The 24,757-nt window shown below is 33.7% G+C and overlaps 1 protein-coding gene across 1 annotated transcript in view; it reads right to left on the reverse strand.

Annotated features, from left to right (window-relative positions):
* Positions 1–13,028, reverse strand: part of LOC145660742 (uncharacterized) — a 153,327-nt gene extending 140,299 nt beyond the window's left edge. The window contains exons 1-3 of the mRNA XM_081726151.1: positions 12,902–13,028; positions 6,768–6,974; positions 4,166–4,366 (exon numbers count right to left, since the gene is read on the reverse strand). Of these exons, the coding sequence (XP_081582277.1) occupies positions 4,166–4,366; positions 6,768–6,974; positions 12,902–13,016 (523 nt within the window). The 5' untranslated portion in view covers positions 13,017–13,028. The remainder of the gene's footprint in view (positions 1–4,165; positions 4,367–6,767; positions 6,975–12,901) is intronic.
* Positions 13,029–24,757: the final 11,729 nt, after the last annotated feature.

Here is a 24,757-nt window from a genome sequence, read left to right on the forward strand (position 1 = left end):
CTATTCTAATATAAATTCTATCCTTGGAACATGTTGTAAAACCTCTCATAAAGGGCTGAAATAAAAAAAAAACATTCATAAGAGGAGAGAGTAAGGTGTAGATTCACACAAATACATTCTTGTTTCACTGCCTCGTTTAATTTAATTAAGTGATTCGGAACCAATCGTATGTAACAAAATAATTGATTCATATTAGCTTTGCTATTCTAAATAAATTGAATTATGAATGCAAATCACTAAACAAATGTTATTAGAAGTAAAAATGTGTAACAGTTTCGCCTACTATTTGATGATATTATCTTCATCAAGCAATGTACAAAAAAGAGCGAGTAATTTAACATTATTCCAGGAAATTGTTCTGAATGCTGAATGGCTAGCCAAAATGGATTATTTCCAGTAATTTGCTCAACTGTTCAACAATTAGTAGTGCTGCATTAAAATTCGTAACACAGTCGTGCTTTTTTTAAAAAAAAAATCTTGCCCCTTTTCACTTTCTTAAAATGAGCGGTGCTCCTTTCATAAGACTTGAATCCCGCACCAATTAATATTATGTCTCGTACCACTCCCGTGCATAAAATGCCATTACTTTTTATTTATAACCTTATGTCGTCTTTCTTTTGTTCTAACCAATATTTTAGTTTCTTCCTCTTTCCAATTATATAGAAACGTTATATTCACCACACCGTATCTCGTAAATCACTCCTTTTCTGTCCATCAACTACTCTCGTTCTTCCCACTTCTCTTCTTTCTTTTCCCTATACGTAACAAATCCAAGAATATCTTACTCCCTCCCCTATATATTGAAATGTTACCTAGTTTATTTATTCCTCCCTTAATTAGTTAACTCAGCCTCTTCTGCAATACCGTTCATTCCCAAAGAAATTTTATATGTTTCTTCTTATATTTGCTTTTTTATCTTCCTTCTCCTTCTTAGTATTTTAGTCATGTCTTCTTATTCTTTCCGTAGTTAGCTTTCATTTACCATATCCGTCGATCATCAGCTGCTTGCGAAATTTCTCTGTATCTTCTTCTCCCTTCATTTTGTCCTTATTAATACACATGATTACCTCAACCATATTTTGTACGATGTCGATCTTTCTTGGTCGATCAATATCGCTCCTTCTATGACAGAAGTTTCTTGATGCATACTCTGTTAGAACCATTCTGTGATTTATTATTCTCCCCTCCTGCTTATTTTCATGTCTCCAAACACAATCGTGCCCTTCTCTTCTACTTCCAATTCGAGTTCTATGACCTCCAGATATTATATTACCATCACAAATTTCTTACGTTGCCTATGAGTACTATTCCATTACTTGAAACAATTATCGACATATGACATAACCTTGTCCCCTCCTTCTTCTGTCTTCCATTTCTCATCGTTTCAAATCTTTTTCTGCCAATACAGGACTCGTTCCTGATTTTGTGGTCAGATCTTCCTTGATCTTTGTTAACTTCCCTCCTATAACGCAGATATCGTTCCTTCATATGATCTCCAAAACTTCTTGGAATTTTTCTGTATCTTAACAAGTATTCCCTTTCTCCCATTTTGCCCCTGATAACAAATTGGAAGGCCAGATGTGTTGAAAAAGAGCACACCTGTGTAATGAAGTAGAATATATGACCTACAATTGACGAACAATCGGACATGCTATTGGAACGATAACATATGTAGCTAGGTTTTCTACTATGTCAGAGAGTGAAAGATATTTAGTATGCTTAGTTTCAGTTTTGCCAACTAGCATTATGATTGCCTTAATCCGTTCAGTCCAGCTGATCAGTGTTCATAACCACTTTCTGAGATTCTGTTATATTTAAATACAACACCGTGTTGCTTTTACAGCGTCAATATGTTCAGTTAGATGGAAAAAACTGTAACATAGTTATTACTTTATAAAATGAAAGATGCTTTGTTCAATGATTTCTGAAGTTCTACTTCAAGATAAAAAAAAAACTAATTTCGAACAAAGTGGTAACAGTATAACTAGTAACTCTGACATGTGTAGACCGACGTGTTAATTTCTCAATTAATATTGAAACTTGAAATTGTAATATATACGCCTCGCTTTAATATAGATATTAACCAGTAATATAATGCCAGAATTGTTGGTGGGAATCAGTGAGTACCTTATCAGAAATGTAGCGTATGACTACATTTCATATGCTCCTTCCTATGGAAATATAAAGTGACCATATACGAAACTATAAAAATATTATAATGTCATAAGTCATATACTACTGTACAAATTACATTACATCCGTAAGATAAGACTGATATTCCGTCATTATTAGACATGTTACATTGAAAATGGAAAATATTATTGGGAACGTCTAGTTACTTACGGAACACGGATTTTTTGCTATTCTTTTTATACTCTCTGACAATTAATGTAATATTAGAAGCACTTGATAAATGATATAACTAATTTAAACCCTAAGTAAGATTATGTATATATATATATATACCCCAATCCCATCTACATGGAGTGCTGCAATGTTTCAAACGAAAAGCGGCAAGAGCAGGAGGCAAAAAGTTATACCCCTTTCTCCGGAACGAGGGGGCATAGTACTTGGTTCTATTTAACTGAAATACTAAAAAGCAATATGGACGAGCATTTCATGTTTGATTTAGAATAAATAATAAAAAGTTATTGGGATGTTTAATTTCACTTAATTTCATTTATCCTATGTAAACAATACGTCATATTTGGAAGGTTCAGTTAACATGTACATAACATTTGTGTAAGATTATATACTTTAAAAGACATGATTTGCATATGTTCAACCAAGTTGTCCATATTTTGTAGTACGACACCTTTGTATTTTTAAAAACGTACTTTTAAAAACGAAAATTGGTTAGAATTTCATTTATGAAAATCTGTAAGGGTCAGGGCTTTTGGAAAGAGTTTAAATACAAAAGAGGTACAATTGCAAATATCCGGCATTTGCGTAACATTAAAGAAATGTAATTGGTCATGTGTGACTTTAACTGGAAACCTAATTCTTTCTGAATATGGAAACTAAATTTAGTTTCACAACTTTAATTTACTAAATGAAGCGAGTGTTCCCACATTTCTTGATGATACATAAAGGAAATTGATAGCTTGTTAATAATATAAAAGAAAATATATGAATCATCTACTAGATTTGATTTAGAAATGACATAAAGAAGAGATTTTTGTCAGCTTAATTTGTGTCAGAAGTTAATTGGTTTCTTCAAACTGTATTTGGAAGACGAAGATGATTTATTGCAGACAAAACACAAGGAATAGAGATATGTTTAACATGTCGAAAAAGTATGTAAGCAATAATTGAAACAGAAGTTTTGAAAAAGACATGCGTCAGAATCGTATGGTTGTGAGGACATAAAAGTTTTTTTTTTCTCTTTTGAATATGATCTTCATGATCCAACAATAGATATGACAGGTATGAAACAATCGAATCTGTGTTTGGAAAAGTAGAGTTTTATTGTCATTGTACAAACTTAAGAATCTATAGTGGGAAATTGGGGTTATAACATAAAAAATAAATAAATAAATAGAAGTTGCACTAAAGGAAAGTGTTCATTTTCGTACTCATAAACTTCTCTAAATTATTGATTCAATTATACTTTCAACGTTTACTATTTGAAATGCTGAATTCATTCAAATATATTTCTATTGTTTAAAGAAACAGTTCAAGTATTTAATTGGTGAGGACTCTAGAATGTCCACGCGTTTTAAATAATGTCTGAAGTAAATTTCCTGTACTAAAATGTATCTCATTATCTAGGAAATGTCCGAAGAAATTACGTGATAGTAGTAATTCTATATTTACCTTACACATACATAAAATGTAATTATTAATAAAGGAGAAGTGACGAATATTATAAAACCATAAGATAAAGGGTAAATAAGTGAATTTAAAGATTCAAAACGTTCTTGATAACCTAAATCCATATTTACAGATTAACAAAAACAATCTTCAAATGCATTCTAAGAGTTGAAATGAAAGTAGTAAACATGCTGTTTTTAAAGGATATATCAAACCTAAGCTTCTTCCGAACCCATTCAAGCATCCCTCAGACACTTTTGATTATGGAACTAAGATTTTAAAAGTAACTCATTTTAGCTATAAAATGTTCAATTCGAAATGTTCTGTTACATTGTGAATTTTATTCACTTACTTCTATTGCATTCCGATTCGTGAATGCATTTTCCAAAGCTGAGAAAATCTCGCACATAGCCCTCTTTGCAGAAACAACCTCTCACCAAATTCATTGGACATATTCTGTGCAGTTGCTCTCCGATATGAAGTACATGTTCACATCTTTTCCAGCAATGGGGATCTGGGCCCAATTTTGGTCCATCTTCATTTTCATCACACTCTGGAGTATCAAGTGAATAATGTTGTACACTCATATTTAGCAGATGGAAAAGAAAATACATAAACATATATACATTTCCCTCCTAGAAGATAGCATATATTCCTTCAGTTAAAATGTAAGAGAATATTTTACTATTATTTTCATTGTAATCAAACTTCATGCAGTATAAAGGAATCAAAGCAGGAATTTATCATACTTTAGGAGATACTGCGATCCCTATTTTAACAAAGAAAGTGTAAAGAACTTTGAAAATGGACGTTAATAATTAAAATAGCAATTATCGGCAATGACATAGGTTTGCGTATTGCGAAATACTTGTTTCACCTCAGAATTCTGCTTCTATAAATCTACGTCGAATAAAATGCAAATGCTCCACTACCACCTTTATCCTTGTAACAAACGTACTGAAATTATCTCAATCAACAGTAAATTGATCGCAATTTAATGTAGCGGGTATCACTAACATTATTGTGTAATAAAGAACACGAAATGTAGTTAAGGAGATAGAGAAAGACACAAATTATAGTTTTTGCGAGTTCCAAACTAATTGTGAAGTTCTAACTAATGGACGAACTAACGTATTGTTAACACACGATTCAGTGTATAGATGATAATTCAATTTTGCAAGCCATGTGACAGAGTGCATATCTGTTCTTGGAGGGGACTGAGTGGCGTAGTGGTTAAATCATTTGCAACATTTGCTGAAGATAACGGTCTATAATGCAATATATTTACTCTTGGTGTGTCAAGTGATACGTGTCTAACTATGCGTACTGACAAAAGATGTATTCATAGATATAGTAAGATGTGTATCGTGAGTTTTTACAAGTAGAACATAGTCGGCTCTGATATGTTAATATATATTTGCACTCAACTAATGATGGAAGTTCTTACAAGTGTTTGGATGTATTTTTAAATACAACTAGTGTCTGTGAATTCTCGAATTCCCATACCAAACCCTAAGTAGTGTATTGCTGCTCAATACTCTACATACTCGCAAATGTAATCTAAAATATTTGTGTTCTTTTGGGATAATTTAATAAGACTGCTCTATCCAAACATTTTGAAATATTGACGTTTGTGTTAAACGAAAATGCCGAGAACGTGCAGCAATTCGACAGATTCATTCTATTATATAGGTGGGGAGATGATTTTCAAGGGCCAAAGTAGGGCATTGTCACCTTTCCTGAAGACAGCGTATCATCTGTACTCCGGTCGTAACATCGGGGTATCTTTAAGTTAGACCATAACAGGAAATCCTGAAGAAATCACCCAGGGAATTATGTTCTGCGTGAAATCGCTTGAAACGTCAGTACGTATTACTAAAATATGCACATTTGTACTTCATATGTGCAACTTCGTACGTGTTGATATGGATCACAACTTCATGTTTACTTATCGTAAAGTATGGCGTATTGTTACCTATTTTTCTACGATTTTGGATGGCTCTAGTCCTTAAGTTACTATTCGTTTATATTTTTATGTAAACAAATAGCTCACAGTTTGTCAGTATAGTATAGTTAATTAGCATCACTTTTCAGAATTTAGCATAAAACTAAGAATTAACTGAAGACAATATTTTAAACAATCAAATCAACACTGAGAGGAGATAATGTATTTATTGTTGTATATGATCTTAAAGAAGGTTTACACACAAAGCTTAAACAAATGAATATTTACTTTGGACACAAATCATACAACAATAACTCATTAGCTATAACTAACTTTGGCAATTCGTTATCAAGGAATGAAGCAAGATGGTAAACTCGCAGATATTTCTATATTTCTTTTTAATTCAATACGTCTTCTTTGATTCATTAAACATGTTTATATCCATTCAATTGTGAACAACATATTTACGAAAGTTGGAAATCATTATGCTATAGTGAAATATAAATTACAGTTTCAGTTTAGAGTGAGATGATTTATTGCAGAATTTCCGAATGGAAGGATTGTTTAATACCACTGAAAGTAATGGCAATTTTGCCGTTTTGTAATCAAGTAAATTTAAGTAAATACTTATTGTCCTGTACTACTGTTAACATGACTTGACTTTTGTTAAGCATTTTTCTATCGCACTGCGTTTCTAAGAGAAGGACTTTGTATTTGTCTGCGTATTCAGAAAATACAACCTGTATAATATTTATTGACCACCTTATAATTGTACACCTTTAAGAAAATTTTGTCTTGCATGAGAGAGATAGAATCATTATGTGGGAGGATGCATTGAGGCACTGAATATAGATGACCTTGATATAATTACATATCTTTTGAAACTCAAGTTATATGAAGTCTAAGGAGATGATATGCCAACTTCATTAAACAACTTCTTGTATAATTCTCGCAAAACCCAAACCTAATATTATGTGAAAGAAAGTTTAATGTAAACCAATTCACTTACCCATAGAACAGTCTTCACGAAGAAGACATCTTGCGTTGTAATCTGGTTTCTCTAATACGTAACCATCTTTGCACTCGCAGCGATATTCCTCAACCAGTGAACAAACTTCTGAAATATCTGGTAGACGAGGTTTTAGTTTTTCACATGTAGGAGCACAATCAAGAAGACCTGATAGCTTTGGCCCAGTTTCGTTCACTGTGCAGACTTCTGCATAGAACAATGTCAAAATAAATATGTTATAGCATTAAAATTAGTTATTTATTTAAGCAAATTATCTGGTACTCGACAAAAATAATAATTGTTCACATCGTATAATGAGTTTGTTCGTTAAACCAGAACAAGTAAAGAACAAACATAAGATATTTAAAAATAAATTCTAAGTATTGACTCCTAAAATAAGTTTAAGTAGACATAAATTTCAAGCTAAAATGTACAAAGAGAAAATAATACACTATACAGCAGGAGGTTAGAAAACTAAAAGTATGTTGGGTGGACCATTTATGTTGATACCACCTTCTATAAAGGTATCGAAAAAGGTATTGTCGCTTCTTGTGTAGGTCTGTGTCACTTGGCCCTCACACCTTGAGGTGAATGCGAATGGAGATAAGGCAAAGGCCCGTTGTCGGTGTGCATGTATTCAACATATTACCTGGTGGTGGAAATTCAGTTATACTAAAACTTGTGTAAGGAAAGAGTGAACATGAGATATAAACAGAGCATCTTAAAGATGTTTATGCTGTACGAATTGAAACTCGATTCAAATGCCTTTGCACCGAGACGGAAGATAAGTTAGGCCATTGGGGAGGGTCCTCTGACTACACGGACAGTGCAGCGGTAGTTTAACATGTTTAATGACGATGACAAAACACTCGAGGAGCCTATTTGTACCGAAAGACCAACACATGTGCAAAATGAAGATATTCAAGCTGCAATTAAAACGAACAGTGTCCAGACATGTGAGGAACTGGGAATACAATTCAGTATGATTGAAGAAATCATTCACCAGGATCACCATTAACTTGGGAAGCTCTACATGTAGGGTTGAAGGGGCCCACATGATTTAAATCCGGGCCAGAAGGCAACGCGAATCGACAGTGTGTTTCTTTCCTTTCTGTCTCGTCTGAGGAACGACCCATTTCTGTACAAGGTATTGACATGTGATGAGATATGGATCACTTACGAAGCTCCACGGCGTCGTCATCACTGTTTAGCATCCCGTGAACTGTTTTCAAACAAACCGAGAGAAAGGTTCTTCTTTGTATTTGGTGTACTGCTCGCGACATCGCCATAGTGCATTGGGAATTGCTACTAGGTGGTCAGAGCATCAATGCAACTGTGAGCTTCCAGCAGTTGCGTCGTGTTTAAAAAAACATCAAAACTTTGAAACCAGGTGTTTTGAATCGCCAAGGGGTCATCCTGTTACAGGACAACACTAACCCAAGTGGGTAGGATAATCCGGTACACTATTCTACGTATTGGACGTGAAATACTACTGCATTCACCATTCTCCCCGTATATTGCACTGTCCGATTATGACCTATTCCATTTGCTGGACAATCACCATAGAAGATGCGAGTTCATTTCCCTAGTAAAGATGCAAACTGAGCTTGATACGTTCTTCGCTTCATGCCATACTAAATTATACCGCGTTGGAATCCATGGCATTCCACGACGTTGGCAGAAAGTCGTCAATGCTAATGTAAACTATTTTTGATCTTCCAGGTTTGTCTTAGGTGACATGTCTATGCTCGATAATGGTAGGTAAAAATGCGACAAACTTTCTTGGTTACCTTATAACTTTTAGGCTAATAGATCCAAAGCACTGTAATTTCGACCATTCAAATACCGATAGGAAACATTGGTTAATATATTCATAGTTACCATTATATTAAAAATATTGCCGACTCAAAAGAAAGTTGTATTTTATAATAACACTTTATGAGATTATTAAATATATCAACATTCAAATATTAAACGAAAACTTGACATTTCATTCTTTCATTTATTTATTTATAATAGGTTTCAGATACAGCGCTAGGCCATTTTGCAGTGAAATATTTTGACATTTTGGTAATATAAGAAGTGAATAACATTTTAAGCTAAATATGGTCGAACACAACAGTAACATTGCAAGAATACATTATTTATGGATGATCTAAAGTATATTCATTTGCGAAAATATCTACTGTTTCTGGTAACCGATTATAAGTAATAACAATTCGGTTTAGAAAGGACTTTTGGGCAATATTAACTCTCACCGCTCGAGTGTGAAGGAGATCACTAGTCCATGTTGTTCTTGCTGGAACGCGAAAATTAATCGGTCTTAATAGCTGTTCACATGATATACGGCCAATTACATTTTCTTTCTCACGAGAGGAGAGTTGGTATTGAAGGATTTTGAAACGTCATTTTTTGAAGGGTTCGAAGGTGAGGTACTCGGTAGCGTACTATGGCTAAAACGAAATTAATTACGGGATTTATTATTTTTAATGAGTAGGGCATGTCATAGACCAGAAAGGAGAACAGTATCTAATATTGGGAGCAACATATGACTTCCAGAAGAAGCATAACGAATTCGGATATTTTATGTCAGTGAAGCGATATAGGTGTCGCAGTTATCTCATAATAGTATGAGATATTGTGCTTATATGATCCACAAAAGAAAGCATATTGTCTATGATAACACCAAGATCTCTGAAAGAGGAGGCAGGATTTATGTTCTTATGACCGATTTTGTAAATGCGGTTTGTAGGATATTTTTTTACATATTGTAAGAGAAGCACAATCTTTAAGATAAGTTTTCAACAGTTACACCAGTTGAGAAGAATTGAAGCATCATGTTGACGAGCAACAGAACCGTACTCGGATTGAATTTGTCTGTACAGTTTAGAATCATCAGCGAATAGAAGAATATTGGTAGAGGTGCATTTGAACGAAAAATGCAGATTGTCCGTGCGTACTAGGAATAAAAGTGGACCCAGAACACTGCCTTGAGGAACTCCAGAAGTTACGGGAATTCAATCAGCAAAGTAACCTGAAACTGACATTCGTGGTGTCCTATTAATGACATATGTTTCCAGAAGACTAATTAATTTGCAATGTATATTGAAACTAGAACAGCGTTTGTATATAAAATGATGGTGTAGAAGAGAATCGGAACCTTAGCCAGGGCCAGATAGAAAATGTCGGTTTGAGAATTTTCTGAGATGCTGTATACAGCATCGAATAGAATAACAGATAATTTAGTAAGACGAGATTTCCCTGGCAAAAGGCTGTGTTTTGAGGAGTTTATAAATTGAGCAACGGAAAGATTCTGTTTCTGATTATCTTTTCACAGACAAGTGAAAGAGGTGATACTAAAAAGGACGTCTATACGAGGACACATCTTTTTTTATTTTTCTCAGACTTATGAATGGGAGTGATATTAGCTCTCTCCCAACAGGTGGTAAAGACACCTTCTGTAAAACTGAGAATTAATAGATCAGAAAGGGATTGAGAACGCGAATTGGGAACACCGTGTAGGAAGCAAGTATAGATAAAATCTGGACCTAAGGGGCGCTGATGGGGAAATGTCAAGAGAAGAGATAGTACTTTGGTGAGACTGGTACTGATAGAAGACAAATAATCAGAATAAAAGGGTTGAAGAGTATAGGGGAAGAATGGAGAGGTGGGAGGGGATGAATCAAAGCTACTTGCAAATTATTCATTAAGCACCTTTGCCCTGTCTTTTTGATTTACAAAAGCATTTTTGTAGGTCTGTTCTGTCGGTATAAGAGAACTATTTCTTAGAATGTTTATTAGAGTCCAGAAACGTTTAGGGCTATTACTTGAATCGATTGTGATGTGTTCAATGTACTGCTCATACTTTCTTTTCATATTAATATTCAGTATGTCTTCCAATATCTGTAACATTCCTATAAGTATATTCACTGGGAAAATTTTTCCATAGCTTCCATGCACCTTTCCTTGTTGCGAAGTTTGCACTTTATGAAAAGGCACAAAATCTTCAAGCACAGTGTGTATGACGCCAGTAAATAAGTAAGCTGTATCATTAACTGAGTTTGAGGAAAGTAAGCACCATGAAAAAGTATGAAGAACTTCACGTACTTCATTCCAAGGGGCCTTTTTCCACTGGGGTAAAGAAGACACTGATTTTTTGTCGTTTATATGTGTTGTGTTCGACGTGAGAAAAGTAGTTTTTCGTGGAGACTAAGGGAAACTAAGTATGATACACGTATACAGAGATAAATAAAGAACAACATTTTAGAGGATTCTGCACAGTAATTAACCAAGTGACACAGACGAAGTTACAGTCATAGAAAAATACTGTCATAATATGAAGTTGCGACTAAGTAGAAATGAAGTTGAAATGCATTGAAATTTTAACCTTCCTGAAACAATTTTAGTTCGATATAACCTTTAAACAAGTATTACGTATAAATAGGAAGGTCTTTTTTACAAACATAAAAATCATAATGCAGTGCACAACAATTTGATTTCTGAAAACCATTCGGGAAGTAAGGAACATTGGATATACTGCTTAAAATGGTGTATTTGTTGGAACGATTAAAAAACTTGTTGACTTATTTTACGCTACACAATTTTTATTGGTAGTGTAATTACAAGAAGTACTTCGAAATAACATTTTTTAAGTTGCGTGCAAACTTTACAGGTACTTGTGAGATCTTCAGAAGGCTTTTAGGTATCAATTGCTCGACACGACATCATGATCTACATATCTGTTGAAAGCGAACTTTGTAAATGGAAAATGTACTTATTTAAGTATTTCTGTAAATTAAGTTTTTTTTTTTCAAAAATACATTTTCTTAGCAATCTTTCTTCCTGTTTGATAATGATGCAGCTTATCATCACCATAGTATAATGGAGTGAAAGTACATTAGATTCATAATATATTATAGCAATGTTCTCACAAATGTTCTAATTTAACATTACGACAAACACTACCAATGTTTCTCATAGCTCCGGAGTGCTTTGATATTTCGAATTAACGTAAATGACACGATTATGTTTTGAAAACGACCTGTGCAATTACATGTGATAATTTTCTAAAATATTTTCAAAAGTAAACACCCTCTTTCAACGTTTAATTTTCAATTTTGTGTACACTTTAAAAAAAACTTCTCCGCTATATTATGTCGGTATAAGCGACACTAAAATATTACAGACGCACATTTCCTAATACGTCTTACTTGAGTAATTATTGTAGTTGATATCCTCAAGAGCAGTTACTCCTCTATGGTTACAATCATTCGGATAAACGGTGTAAAGAACCCAACATACGATCTTGTTCTTGGAATAGAACAGTTTTAGTTATTTAAATTCATTAAATTTCAAAGCTGAAAAAGACATTGTCCTTTATGAAACAACTTTATATATTTATAAGCGTTTACATCACAAATTGCACTGCACATTTTTGCATATTTAAATCTATATACAAGAAAAGTTATAGTGTAAGATTTTTTGCAGTGTTGGAAGCAAGAGGCACAAATATCCAAATTCTGATTGCCTGTTAGCAATAACGACAGAAGTGAGACGGGCAACACAATGAACTATCCACGTATAGGTAATTTAAAGCTATGTTGCAAACTTTACCAGTGTTAACTATATATCTTCAACAGTATAACATTTCAAATTGCAGTAAATTACTATACGACCTTCTCATCTTTTAGATTGGATATGATACTTTTTCTAAGTTTCTCTAAATAGTGCTTTTGAGAGACTAAAATTTTCAATCAACTGCAACTATGTTTCTATTAATTCAAAATTCGTTATTTTGTGATTATAGTATTAGTTACAAAGAATATTGTCAAATTCACCTTTCTGCAGTCATTACTTCAACAAAATCCTACAAACTGTGGAGGTGTGTTTTATGTTAAAGAAATTAAATTGATTTTCATTAAAAATATACAATTGAAATATGCAATAACTTAAACTGTGACATTTAAGTAAAAATGTATGGTTGGTCAAAATGCCAACCTGGTGAGAGGAAGAAGTTGAAGATGGTCATACCTTTCTATCCTCTCATCGTAATTACGAGCAAACGCTATGTAATTAAATCCTTCTGAGAATATATACATGTACCGGTATTTAAGAACATAAAGTTGAACACTTACGATGGGGAAAGCTTTCCGGGTATGCTCCAAGACCATGTCGTCGATACGCAATCACGATGTAAGCACCCCAAATGGATAAAAAGAACCAAAAAGTTATTGTAGTACTGGCAACCATGTTGATAGTTCTCGCCAGCCAATATCTAAAAGCCCATTATATATTCGCATTCTAATATGTTACAGGCAATGTGTCATTTCGTAATAAAGATGTAAATAGGATATAAATTATCTTTATGAGAACATTATGTCTTCATTTAAGTGTCAGAAGTACAAGAGATTGATATAAAGTACGGTCATCTTCAATATTCTTCCAGTTATCTGTTCGTGATTTTATGTCCAATTTTAAACTCCAAAAGTGCAGGTTGAATGACAGAAGAGAATGGAAAATGGTGACTTCATTAAAGGTTTTAACTTCAAATTATGCGAAATATATTATTAATGTTAAATGAGGAATTGCAGTTAATAGACAATTATAATACGCCAATTGACGGAACAGAATGAGTACGAAATAATGATCTATTTTGTGCATATGATCCATTTGTTCTCATTAGAATATGTAATATTACATTGAAAAGTAAAGACCTATTCAATACATTTAACGACTTATCGTAATTTCCAATTTATCATTGAAAGGTCAACTTAAACTGTTCATAGTAACATTAAAGGTTAGGACTTGCTTAAAGTCAAATTTTGAACAAAAAGAAACGTTAGGAATCAACATGCTAACGGATGCTTCAAGTATTATAATTAAAGTAAGACTATAAGAATTCTGCGGGGAACAGAACATTTGGGGAGCTTCAGTTTCTTCGATCAAACGAATCAAAGTAGGTCTGTTGTGATAAAATACAAGACGAAACGTAGCTTTCAGATTATATATTAACATATTTTTCGAAACAAGTAATCTTCTTAAACCTTAATTGAAGACGCAAGAGCGTCCATAAGCTAGAATACTTTTGAAATTAATAGATTTGTAATTATAAGAGCAAGAGCCATAGACATATACAAATTTGGGTATTTCAAAAGATACTTAGTGTGTGATAGTAGGCCCATCTTCTCTTCGGTTGGAGATTCAATTACTATTATATTTTGCTTTAACGCAGTTGTTAGGGGCCCTATGGTGACAAAGATTATTCATTCAGCATTCGACTTCATATTTAAAAGCATTCAATGTTCTTCTCAGACCAATCACGCTGTCCACATGACGTAACTTGTATCTGATTTCAAGCTACAAACACTGCACCAGGATAATCATTCCATTCTTGCAGTTCTTGTGGTTGTCTTTCCATAACACTACAAAATATCGATGTTTCGGCTAGCCCCATTCTCTCGAGATATGGCTATGTGTGACTTTTGCTTCTATTCAAAAGTCAAGAGATAGAAGAAAGAAACTTTTAATCACACCCGATAAGATATGTAGTGCAACAAGATGTGTGTTACAGTAGTACTTCAATATGAGAAGTTCCATGCCTGTTTCAACAGCGAAAAGGCTACCAAACTCCGTGCAGTGAAGCAGGATGGAAAAGATTTGAAGGTAATTATGAAAAAATTCAGTTATGTGCATTGGTTTTAGGGACCATGGTGAGATACATTTCGGACCGTTCTCGTATATAGATCGATGTGTATAGCAGAGTGCTGTCGAAGATATATTTACACAATTTAAAAAAAATATTGCGAATTTGCAAACTTCGTAAATACATAGATTATTTAACTCCGTCTATATCTCACGGTGTTCATTACAAATAATTCAGGTGCATGTTACATATATCTTCTTTTCATTTCTTTCAAGCATACTTTGGAATTTTAAGCTCTAACTGTCTTTTTTCTTTCATATTAAAATATTGAATAATGCATTATCTTGTGAGATTTTTGTTATCCATTTTCCGAAATACTCACGCAATATTTTCATGAAAAATCACTGATCTTCTTGTTGGTGATTTGATTAAGGTATAAGGCTGAAAATAAACCGAGCCAACTCTCATACGAAATTGTGGACGAATTAATGCGCAATCGAAGTGTTTTTGTGAACAATTAAACCATCGATTTTAAACTTCCGGAGATACACAGGGGTAAGGGGAAACGTAGTGCTATGATATTTTGTGGTTTCTCGGCTGTGTTGCTAGTGAACATGTTTGGCAATTGCATTAAAACGTTAAGAAAGATGCACCAGACCGAAAAAGTGGCGTTGAATGTTGAGGTAACTGGCGTAGCTTTTAACTGGGGCCAGAAAAAGAAGGAACTATGTGGAATAGCAAGCGCCATTGACAAGAAGAACAAAATTGCATGATATTACCTGCTAATATGCCATGTCTTTAGTTCGTAGAAAAGGAGAAAAACTGATATGAAAATGTGCTAATTATATTGCCAAAGGATCAGAGACGTTATTGTGTGTACAAAAGTACAAGGTCATATTTCGTGCAAAAGCGCTTTGGGAAAACAAATCGCATAATATGAAACATAAACACATATTGTAGTAAACGTAAGTACGACATTAGGCAGATGTGGAACACATATTAAAATACAAACTATTAATCAATAAACAAAAATAGAATCTTCCACATAAAAAATGAAAACATATACGAATGATATACTGTATAAGACATAAAGTTGTTGCATGTAAACAATACTGACGTCACACATTAAAATCGTTCCTCATACCGCCGTACGTAAGAACATAACTTGCGAAAGATACGTTTTAAACGCACGATCAATGGAAAGTTCAGACAGTCACCATATTTTACATTTTTCATCTTATTTGACCTGATGATGCTCTTATTCGATTCAGCCTACCAAAAAACCTATACATAGACACCTTACACGTCTATTTCAGCCAATAATGGAACTCCACTAATTTCACCTTCCCCCTCCAAAAATATCTTCCCATAGAATTGTTATGGACTCTTCGGTTTTTTGACCCTCATTTCTAATACGACGTTTTACTTACGTTTCTTGGATGAGGGAATTCTTCACTTTTCAGAATCTTTTTTGCCTTTACTATCGCTACATATTCAGAGCACCAGCCTTCCACTTATTCCTCTATATCTTCGGAATGGTTGATAACGAGGGTTTTTCCCTCTAATTGGTTTAACTGTACACAAAATCACTTTATTTGCGCATAAACACGTTCATAATTTCGTGTCACACTTGAATCGGATTACTCGTGAGATGAATAGTGGTACTTTTTATGCGCCTTAAACCTGAAATCATTCCACACAATTTTACCGATATTTGTGGGAAAAGAGTGGCATGTAAAAATAAATAAATACTTTCGACATTAGTGTTTAATTCCTAACTCTCGAGGTATTTTCTGAAAAGTTGAATGAAATACTTTATGACTGACTGCAATGTGAATGTAGAAGATATTGCGTATAACAATATACACCTAAGTGTGTTTTTTAAATATTATCCAAGAGCATCCAACATATCGATGCAACTACTAATTTCGAGTATGAATTAAATTAACGAAAGAATATCCACTGACTGTGAAAGGGGAACTGTTTCGTAAAGCGAACTAAATACTGTAACTGGTACGCATAAGAAATGAATGTAATAGAAGGAATCGTTTATATCAGCAATTACTTATGTTCAGAAATGGTTTGTTTGTAACGTATATATAGGGTGTTTCAAAACAACACCGAAAATGTTTGGGAGGTGATTCCTGATACCAAGATAAAACGAAATGTATAAACTAATATGGGTGCACAATTGCTTCCTTTCGGAGTTATAGGCTGCCGGAAACATGAAAAATGAATTTTAAAGATATAGTTGCAAAAGTACGGGATCAAAGTAGTCGGGTCAAGACTTCACTTAGGAACTAATATGTGCCCTATATTAATATTCATGTTTCAGAATCCTGTAGAGATGCAAAAAACAGCCGGCTTTTTTGAATCAATGGCTTTTTGCACATAAAAAGCCGGCTTTTTTGGGAAAAAACGAGAATTTTGGAAATTTTCGCTTTCTTCATTTTCAAGATTTTTCTATTTAAATAGCTTTCTTATAGTATACTCTAAAATTAAATAAGATTTCATGACCTAAATGCTATATTTCGCTCTGGAATTCACCATCATGATGGATGGAACACACGTTTTATGAATTAAAGTAAACATAAAGTACGTAGTATTTGAGGGCAACTGTAGAAGATATTTAACTTTATTTAAACTTCTGAGTTATGGACATCTTTTTCTTTTCTACATCATTTCTTTTTAGTCATCTGTGTTTCATTTCCTAGAGATTAGTAGGCCTATCTAGCTTCTAGCACAAAAGTTAAACTTTTGTTTTTCAATATATCCGTCAGAGCGTACGTTTGTCAGTATATCTGTCAAAGCGTACTTCCACATTCTTGCTATATTGTAGCTGTGCAATGATTTAGCAATAATATTCCGGATACAAACTTGAATACCATTTTATATTAAAAATCAGTAGCGGATTCAGAAAAGTATTCTGGGAGGTGTTTCTCCGCTTAATGTTTGTTTTTCCTACAATTTCCCAATTTTTGTTTTGGATTTTATGAGTATAAGCATAACTAATATTTTGTTTTGTTTGTATATTCAGCAATAACCTTCCGGATACAACCTTGAAGACCATTTTATACTGATAATCAGTGGCGGATTTAGAAAAGTATTTTGATAGGGTTTTTTTCTTATCAATGTTTAGTTTTTTCTAAAAATACCTAACTTTTATTTGAGAAGATCTTGAGTTTATGAGTAAAGGCATCACAAATATTTCCTTTCCTTTAAAAATTCTGTAATTTCAGGGTACAAATTTTGCCCGTAAAACATCCCCACCCTAACCCCCTTCGCAAATCCGTCACTGCTGGTAATTAGCAATAATAACGATTTGAAAACGATAAGAAAGGAAGTCGACCAGAACTCACAATACACCCATTATCTCTACATTCACAGATACAATTAAGAAAGCTTTTGTCATAATGGTCGAATGCGGGGTTGAATCCTGGACTTCCCGATAGAAGCGCAGAAGTTAACCATTCACTCATGGTTCTTGTGCAGTTGTGCTTAACTTAAATATATTCTATCTATATATGGCTCATGGAATCCAAAGGTTCAATGCCGCTTTCACAAAAGCTCTCCACTGACTTGAATCCTTAGCCAACTGGATCCAGTTTTTACTTTGTATTTCTATTTCTAAGAGATCCATTTTAATATTGTCCTTCCATCTGCGCCTAAAGTCTTTCTAATGGACGTTTTCCGATTGAATTTCCAGTTAAAACTTTGAAAGCGTTCCTACCTTCTTCCATTCTAGCTGCATGACCTGTCCACCTGAGCCTCCTAGACCTAGCTTGATGACAGTAACGATGTTTGGTATACCGTATATAATATGCAGTTTTTCCTTATGAACTTTCCCTCATTCCCGTTCCTCTTGGATCCGAATATTCATCCCAGGATTTTATTTTCGAATATTTTCAGTCTGTGTTCTTCCCTCAAGCGACCATGTTTCACGACCATAAAACACAACAGGCATCATTATCGTTTTATATATTTGAAGCTTTAAATTCCTCGACAGAATTCGCGACGGCAAAATACTTTGAACTGGATAATAACACGAATTTTCCTGATTTCAGTCGACATTTAATTTCTTTGTGGATATGATTTTGGTCTGGTGATATTGATCCCAGTTATTTGAAAGTATCCACTTTGTCGAAAGTATTATTTGATATTTTAACGCATCCTTAATTTGCTATATTACGATCCCGGTGAACTTCCATGGATTTAGTTTTTTCTGCATTTACTTCTAAACCAATGTCGCTGCACTCGTTTAATAAGGACTCTGCATTTCGTTCTATTGTTCTCCTATCATCCCCTATTAAGTTTACACCATCCGCATACGCCGTAACCTTTTGAATATAATTCTGCTCTAGGCCCTGGTTGCTATCTTTGATTCTCCTTATAGCGTATTCCAGAACGAAGTTAAATAATAATGGCGACAACGCATCTCCTTGTCTCAGGCCATTCTCGACGTGGAAGCTCATGGACAATAATTTTTCTGCTCAGACGTTACTTTGGGATTCATTTAAACACATTTTAATTAATCTAACTAGCTTTTCCGGTATTCCAAATTCTGTAAGAATGTTGTACAATGTGTCCCTCCTAACCGAGTTGTAAGCCTTTTTAAAACCAATAAATAGCTGATGTACTGGGTAATATATTCCCATTTCTTTTGGAGTATTTATCGAATACTAAATATCTGCTCGATAGTTGATCGATTTTCCTAAATCCATGAAAATCTCCAATAATTTCATCTGCGTATGGAATCAAGCTTGTTAATAGAATGTTAAGAGAAATGCTTCGATAATTGTTACATCAGTTTTGTCGTTTGCTTGTGAATTGGAACAGTGAGTGATTCTTTCCACTCTTCTTAAATATATTCCAGTTTTTCTCTTTCTTTTTTTTAGAAAAAAAGTTTCGTAATGATAAGTTCCTATCGTTAAAAATTCAGAAACCTTCAGGACTGGGTAAACCGTGATGGTTGTTATAAGTCTAGGAAACCGCATAATAAGATGAACAGTCTACTATGCATATGATCCATTAAAATAAAATTTGATACTTTCCCGATTCTGAACAAGTTTAAGAAACAGTCAGTGCATTATAGAGTTTGGAATTTTACCGATTTTGCAGATTCCAAGCACCTGATAGGTGGTAAGATTATTAAGTATGTGATCAATGAATGAAAAATTTGTTCGAAATATTCATACAATGTATATGAAAGTTAAAACTTAAAAATTTCAAGAACCACCCGAAACCAAGCTCTCGATGTGCAGCTTTTAAGATTATCATATAAATGTATTTATCTCGTGTTTTATTTTTTGTTTCAAATAGAGGGTCTGTGATATTTTGAAGTAAAATTACTACATACAATTTTGCTAGATATTTCTGTATCTTTTTTTGAAAAAAGTACTTATTTTTGTGTATAAGAAGTTAAATATATATTTAAAGCAACATTTTGAAAAAGCCCAAAATTTCCCTAGCAAAAAAGCAAAGCAGAAAAAACCGAGTTTTTTTAAAAAAGCTGTTTTTTCGAGCCCTTGCATCTCTAGAATCCTGTGGTATTTCTGCAACAATATTTATGAAGGTAGCCATATTGTAGACAACATTTATGAAGTAATGTCTGAAATGAGTTGAACACAGTTAATAGTATAACAATTAATAGCTATCACCAGACGATTACAGAGATGAAATTATGTGATTTTTTTTTTCTGGAACGATAAGTATTTCTATACATCTATTAAGAGTGTGTTAGTGAGTTACTCATAATTGCCGAACCCATACTGGTATCGATAGAGTCATACAATGTGTATATACTATTCCTTTCACGCAGACAAATGTAAGTGACAGTCTGTTTTAACCCTAGACTACGCAAGATACTTTCCCTCTTAATCTACGCAAGGTGAGCCTCTGAGGCTCGTAGCAATTTTTTATGATTATTTTAGTGTATGTTGTCGCTTTTTAAAGAATAATGTTTAATCTTCTTTGTAATCTTTGTATAAGTATTTATTTCAATATATTTTATAATTATATTTTCACTCTCTACATCATAGCATGAATTTTTAATGTTACTCTATTTGAGGAATCTGCACATATGTGAAAGAATACTAGAATAATGTTATTCTTGACTAATCAAAGTTACAAATTTCAAATTTGGAGTGATGCAAACTTGATAGTAGGAGTATGGACGTTTTCTTTTGAGGCACACAGGAAACAAGTATGAATTGTCTTGTGAAACCAAGATTGAACTTTCTTTCTCCCTGTTTCTATATGTTGAATTTCCTTTGGTATAAACGTCTTATTTTTTCTTACAGTGCCTACGATGGTCAGACCATTTTGTAACAATTTTATTCGTATCGGGAGACGTAGAAAAATTATCACAACTAACAATCATTTTTGCAACATGAAACGGTTCTACTAAATGCGCTACATCTTGGGCCATATTGCATTTCCTCCCTCCTTAAATATTTTTCCGTAGGTAAGATATCACTTTCAATTGATACACTGTCTTAGAATCACCCCCCCCAAAAAAAAATCAACATTTGTCTGGCTTCGACTTTATATACTGCCGAAACCACATTTACTTCTGAATGTTACCAGTTGTTCGTCAATTATGAGATTCTCTCGGGGTAGATAAAACTTATCTAGGTTAACATTTAGAATCTACCACAAATATCTAAAGGCTGCAAATTTATCTTTTGCTCTTCGTACACTTCTGGGTGTTACATCATCCAATCTTAGGTATATCACGACATCAACGAATTTTTCAGCTCCAATGTTGGTCAAAATATATGTGATCCATATAAGTGACTCCATAATATCCTTGTACTCGAATAATTACTTTTTACCTGTGTACTCGATAAGTAGACCAACGATAGCCTTTATTTCAGAATATTCACATGGCTTCCAATGAACTGGATGAGTTTTGGAAGCACAAACTTTCTCAGCCCAGGGCATTTGAATATTTCAGTATTATATTTATGACAGCATCTGAAATGTAAGTTCAAAAGAATCAGTCTGAGTTTCATCAGCTTTCAATAGGGAAAATTCACCTAGTGACTTTTCCTTGCAGTGGAGGTTCTTTACTCGCCGTCATTTCCAAAGAAAGCATTACTTACTTTAGGTAGCTCAGGACTTTCGTTGTCATTGTCACTTTCGTCACTGTCGAGGCCTACTTGGTCGGAATCTTCACTTCTTCCACTAACGTTATCTACTTCTCTATCCGTTTCAACACAGTCACTATCACCATCATAATTCACATGTTCTAGCAATACAGCACATATATCTTTATCAGATAGTTTCTGTCGAGCAATCTTACACACTAATACTGTTATTGGTAATATTATGTAAAAACACTCATAAAATTATTCTTTATCTTTAATAAAATCTACTATAACTATTTATTTGTTATCGTTTTCTGTACTATAAGAAAAAAAATTTTTAGCACAACTCAAACTTTTTCCATATACTTTATAGGTATACTTAATAAATTAATCAGTAAAATAAGTTGTGTTGTTTTAGGGTTACAATATCAATTCCAAGTCAATAATAATTATGATCCTTCAAGCGGAAAACATCATCGATTTAGCAAAGCATGAAAATGCATTTGTGTAACAATATTTTAACCTTTGTTTATAGTGACCATTTATGTTGCAAGTATGTAACAAATGATTGAGGTAATTAATAGTAAACATATTCTCTACCAATGCCAGACTTTATAACTCCTTCACACTTTTCTCCTAAGTGACTGGCAAAAGCCCTTTACATAAAATCATAATGTTGTAAATATAAAAAAAAAAGCATCTCATTGTGATTGAATATAAGAGTAAATAATCAAACGTTACACTTTGTTTATTCATCTTTTGCATAACGGTGCAATTCATCAAGTACTTCAACAATTTGTTTCATATACTTTCCAACGTAAAAAGAGAAGTGAATTAATCTTCATACGAGACCATGCAATACTAGCAATAATTACTTGTTGGTATTTTCTTGATAATGGTATTAAATGATTCCATTGTTTTAGCAAATGAACTTAATGTGCTTGTTCCTTTTGCTCTTAATACACTTAAATTACGACTGAATAAAATGTCCTATGTTTTTAAAATGTATATAAAGTTGTTAAAGAATTATACAAAGAAATTGAAAAGGTTATTTCTCAATCAAAATAACAAAAAAATATATATATATGGTCCTGCGGTTACAAGGGTCTAATTTGAGACCTCGTTCTGTCGAAAATCTTAGGAAAATGAGTTTTAGGGACAAACATTTACAAAAATAATAAATCTCTAGCTTAAGCTGCATTTTACTGTCTTAGACTTGACATTTAACTATCCAAAAGTGCATGATCCCGAATTGATTAGTGGCGGCGGCACGGAGTTCCACAAAAGAGTTGGAGATTACTGGATATATTGTTATAAAAGACGGATCCAATTAACACAGATGGAACGACGTCCAAGCAAGCAAGAAAAAAGACGTTGGCAGATTATTTATATTTTGAATAGAATTAAGATGCGTAGGCGTTTTATTGGGTTGTGTCTCCAGCTGAACTACACCAAGGAATGAGGATAGTGGTTAAAATAAAGTAAAGTAAAATAAAACAAAATAAAATAAAACCATTATTTCTGCTAGTTTATGACTCAACATTAAGATCTATGTGCTAACGGAGACAAACATTAATAATAGTTGATGACTTTGGGAGATTTGGTGTTATGCGGATTTGTGAGAAAATGGGATTATTTACCCTCCTCAAAGGAAAGAACAACTCGTACAATGTTCTTCATCATAAGGCCACTTATCCTGGATCTTCACCACTGAGTTACAATGACTTTCTTTCCTCCTCCGAAGTAGATAACAACAGACTATTGGAAAGGTCTGTGACATGATGACGCGTAAAAGCAACAACAGTTTTTATGTAACAAAAATAAGAAAAAGTCGTGTTGAGGACGTATATATATCTTAAGAATGGTTGGAAACATACTCCCAGATATGTTTTAAACAAATTAACATTGCAGAGTGTTACCGCTTTAGGCTAAAAGAGTCGAATCGTTAAAGAATTAGGAAAAGAGTTGAGCTAATTGAAATATACTAGGCAAAGGTAGGAAACCCATGGACATTTCGGGAAAAGCGATGAACATTGTGAAAAGACCATTAGCCATGTGAGTCACGTCGTAGAACATAATAGAAAAGAGGAGAAATGGTAAATAAAGAGATTCGTATTGATAAGATTTTCAATGAACAACTCAGAAACCATCAAAACCGGGACTCACGCATGTGAACAGGACATGTGGCCAGGTGTGGGAGCAATAGTGTAACCCACAATTGAAGTAATCATCTTACCTTACCTTTCACCATCCATCCTTGATGTTTGAACATTTGAGACTATCACACCGACATTTTAAATCCAAAGCTTACGGATAAACCACAGTGTAAACTATGGTCTCGAAAGTAATATTAGTCTTTTTCCACTACGTTTACGTACTACTCCCTTCCCTCCATCTTATGGGTCCTAATCAGGCTAAACGCGGCATTGCCGATACAGACTCTTTCACAATTCACCTTTGCCAACCCAAAACATAAGATTGCATACCAGTGAGTAATTTTTGTATTATATTTGTATGCTCCCTGCTTATTACATTCCCTAGAAGCGCTAGAGATACTTCCCCGGTGCGGGCTAAACATTCAAAAGACATCTAAACTGTATCCATTCAACTTACAGACACTGAAAGATATGTGGTTGGGAATAATATCGATTGTTATTCTCTATTGGTACAAGTTAACCATCTTTGCAACGGGTGTTAATTGTTACCAATCTTGACTTCAAAATCACCAGGATTGTAATTATTCATTTCATTCGCACAAGGATTAGGAAATCGATTCTAATTTGTAGAGTCCTTGACACTTTTATGTTACTCCTGCCACTTACCCGAACTGTGCGACAATTGGACTAACAAGTGTTTGAACAGCAACCAATAAATTTAGGGACTATGAAAGCTATGGATTAATTACTAATATGGACCATTTTCTATCATTTTATGTATCTATCCTATACTCCTACATGTGTTAGGAGCCTAAAAATCAATGTATTATTTTCTAATTGTAATTAATACGTGTACTAAGGTTTGCAAAATTTGCTTCAGTCAATCATTATTTATGCTGAAATTTAAAATATATATATGCATACATATATGCATTATTAGTTTTTTCATGTATATACATACTATAGTCTTTGATTTTAACTGAACTAACCTTAGCAAAACTTCAGCTATTTGAATCAATTCGCATTAGAGGGGGGCGCTGCGGCTCAGTGGTAGAGCGTTCACCTCTGGTGCTTGGGGTCCCGGGTTCGATCTCAGCCCCGCCA

This window comes from Thermobia domestica, chromosome 9 (assembly GCF_964235325.1).
Source record: "Thermobia domestica chromosome 9, izTheDome1.hap1.1, whole genome shotgun sequence".
NCBI lineage: Eukaryota > Metazoa > Arthropoda > Insecta > Zygentoma > Lepismatidae > Thermobia > Thermobia domestica.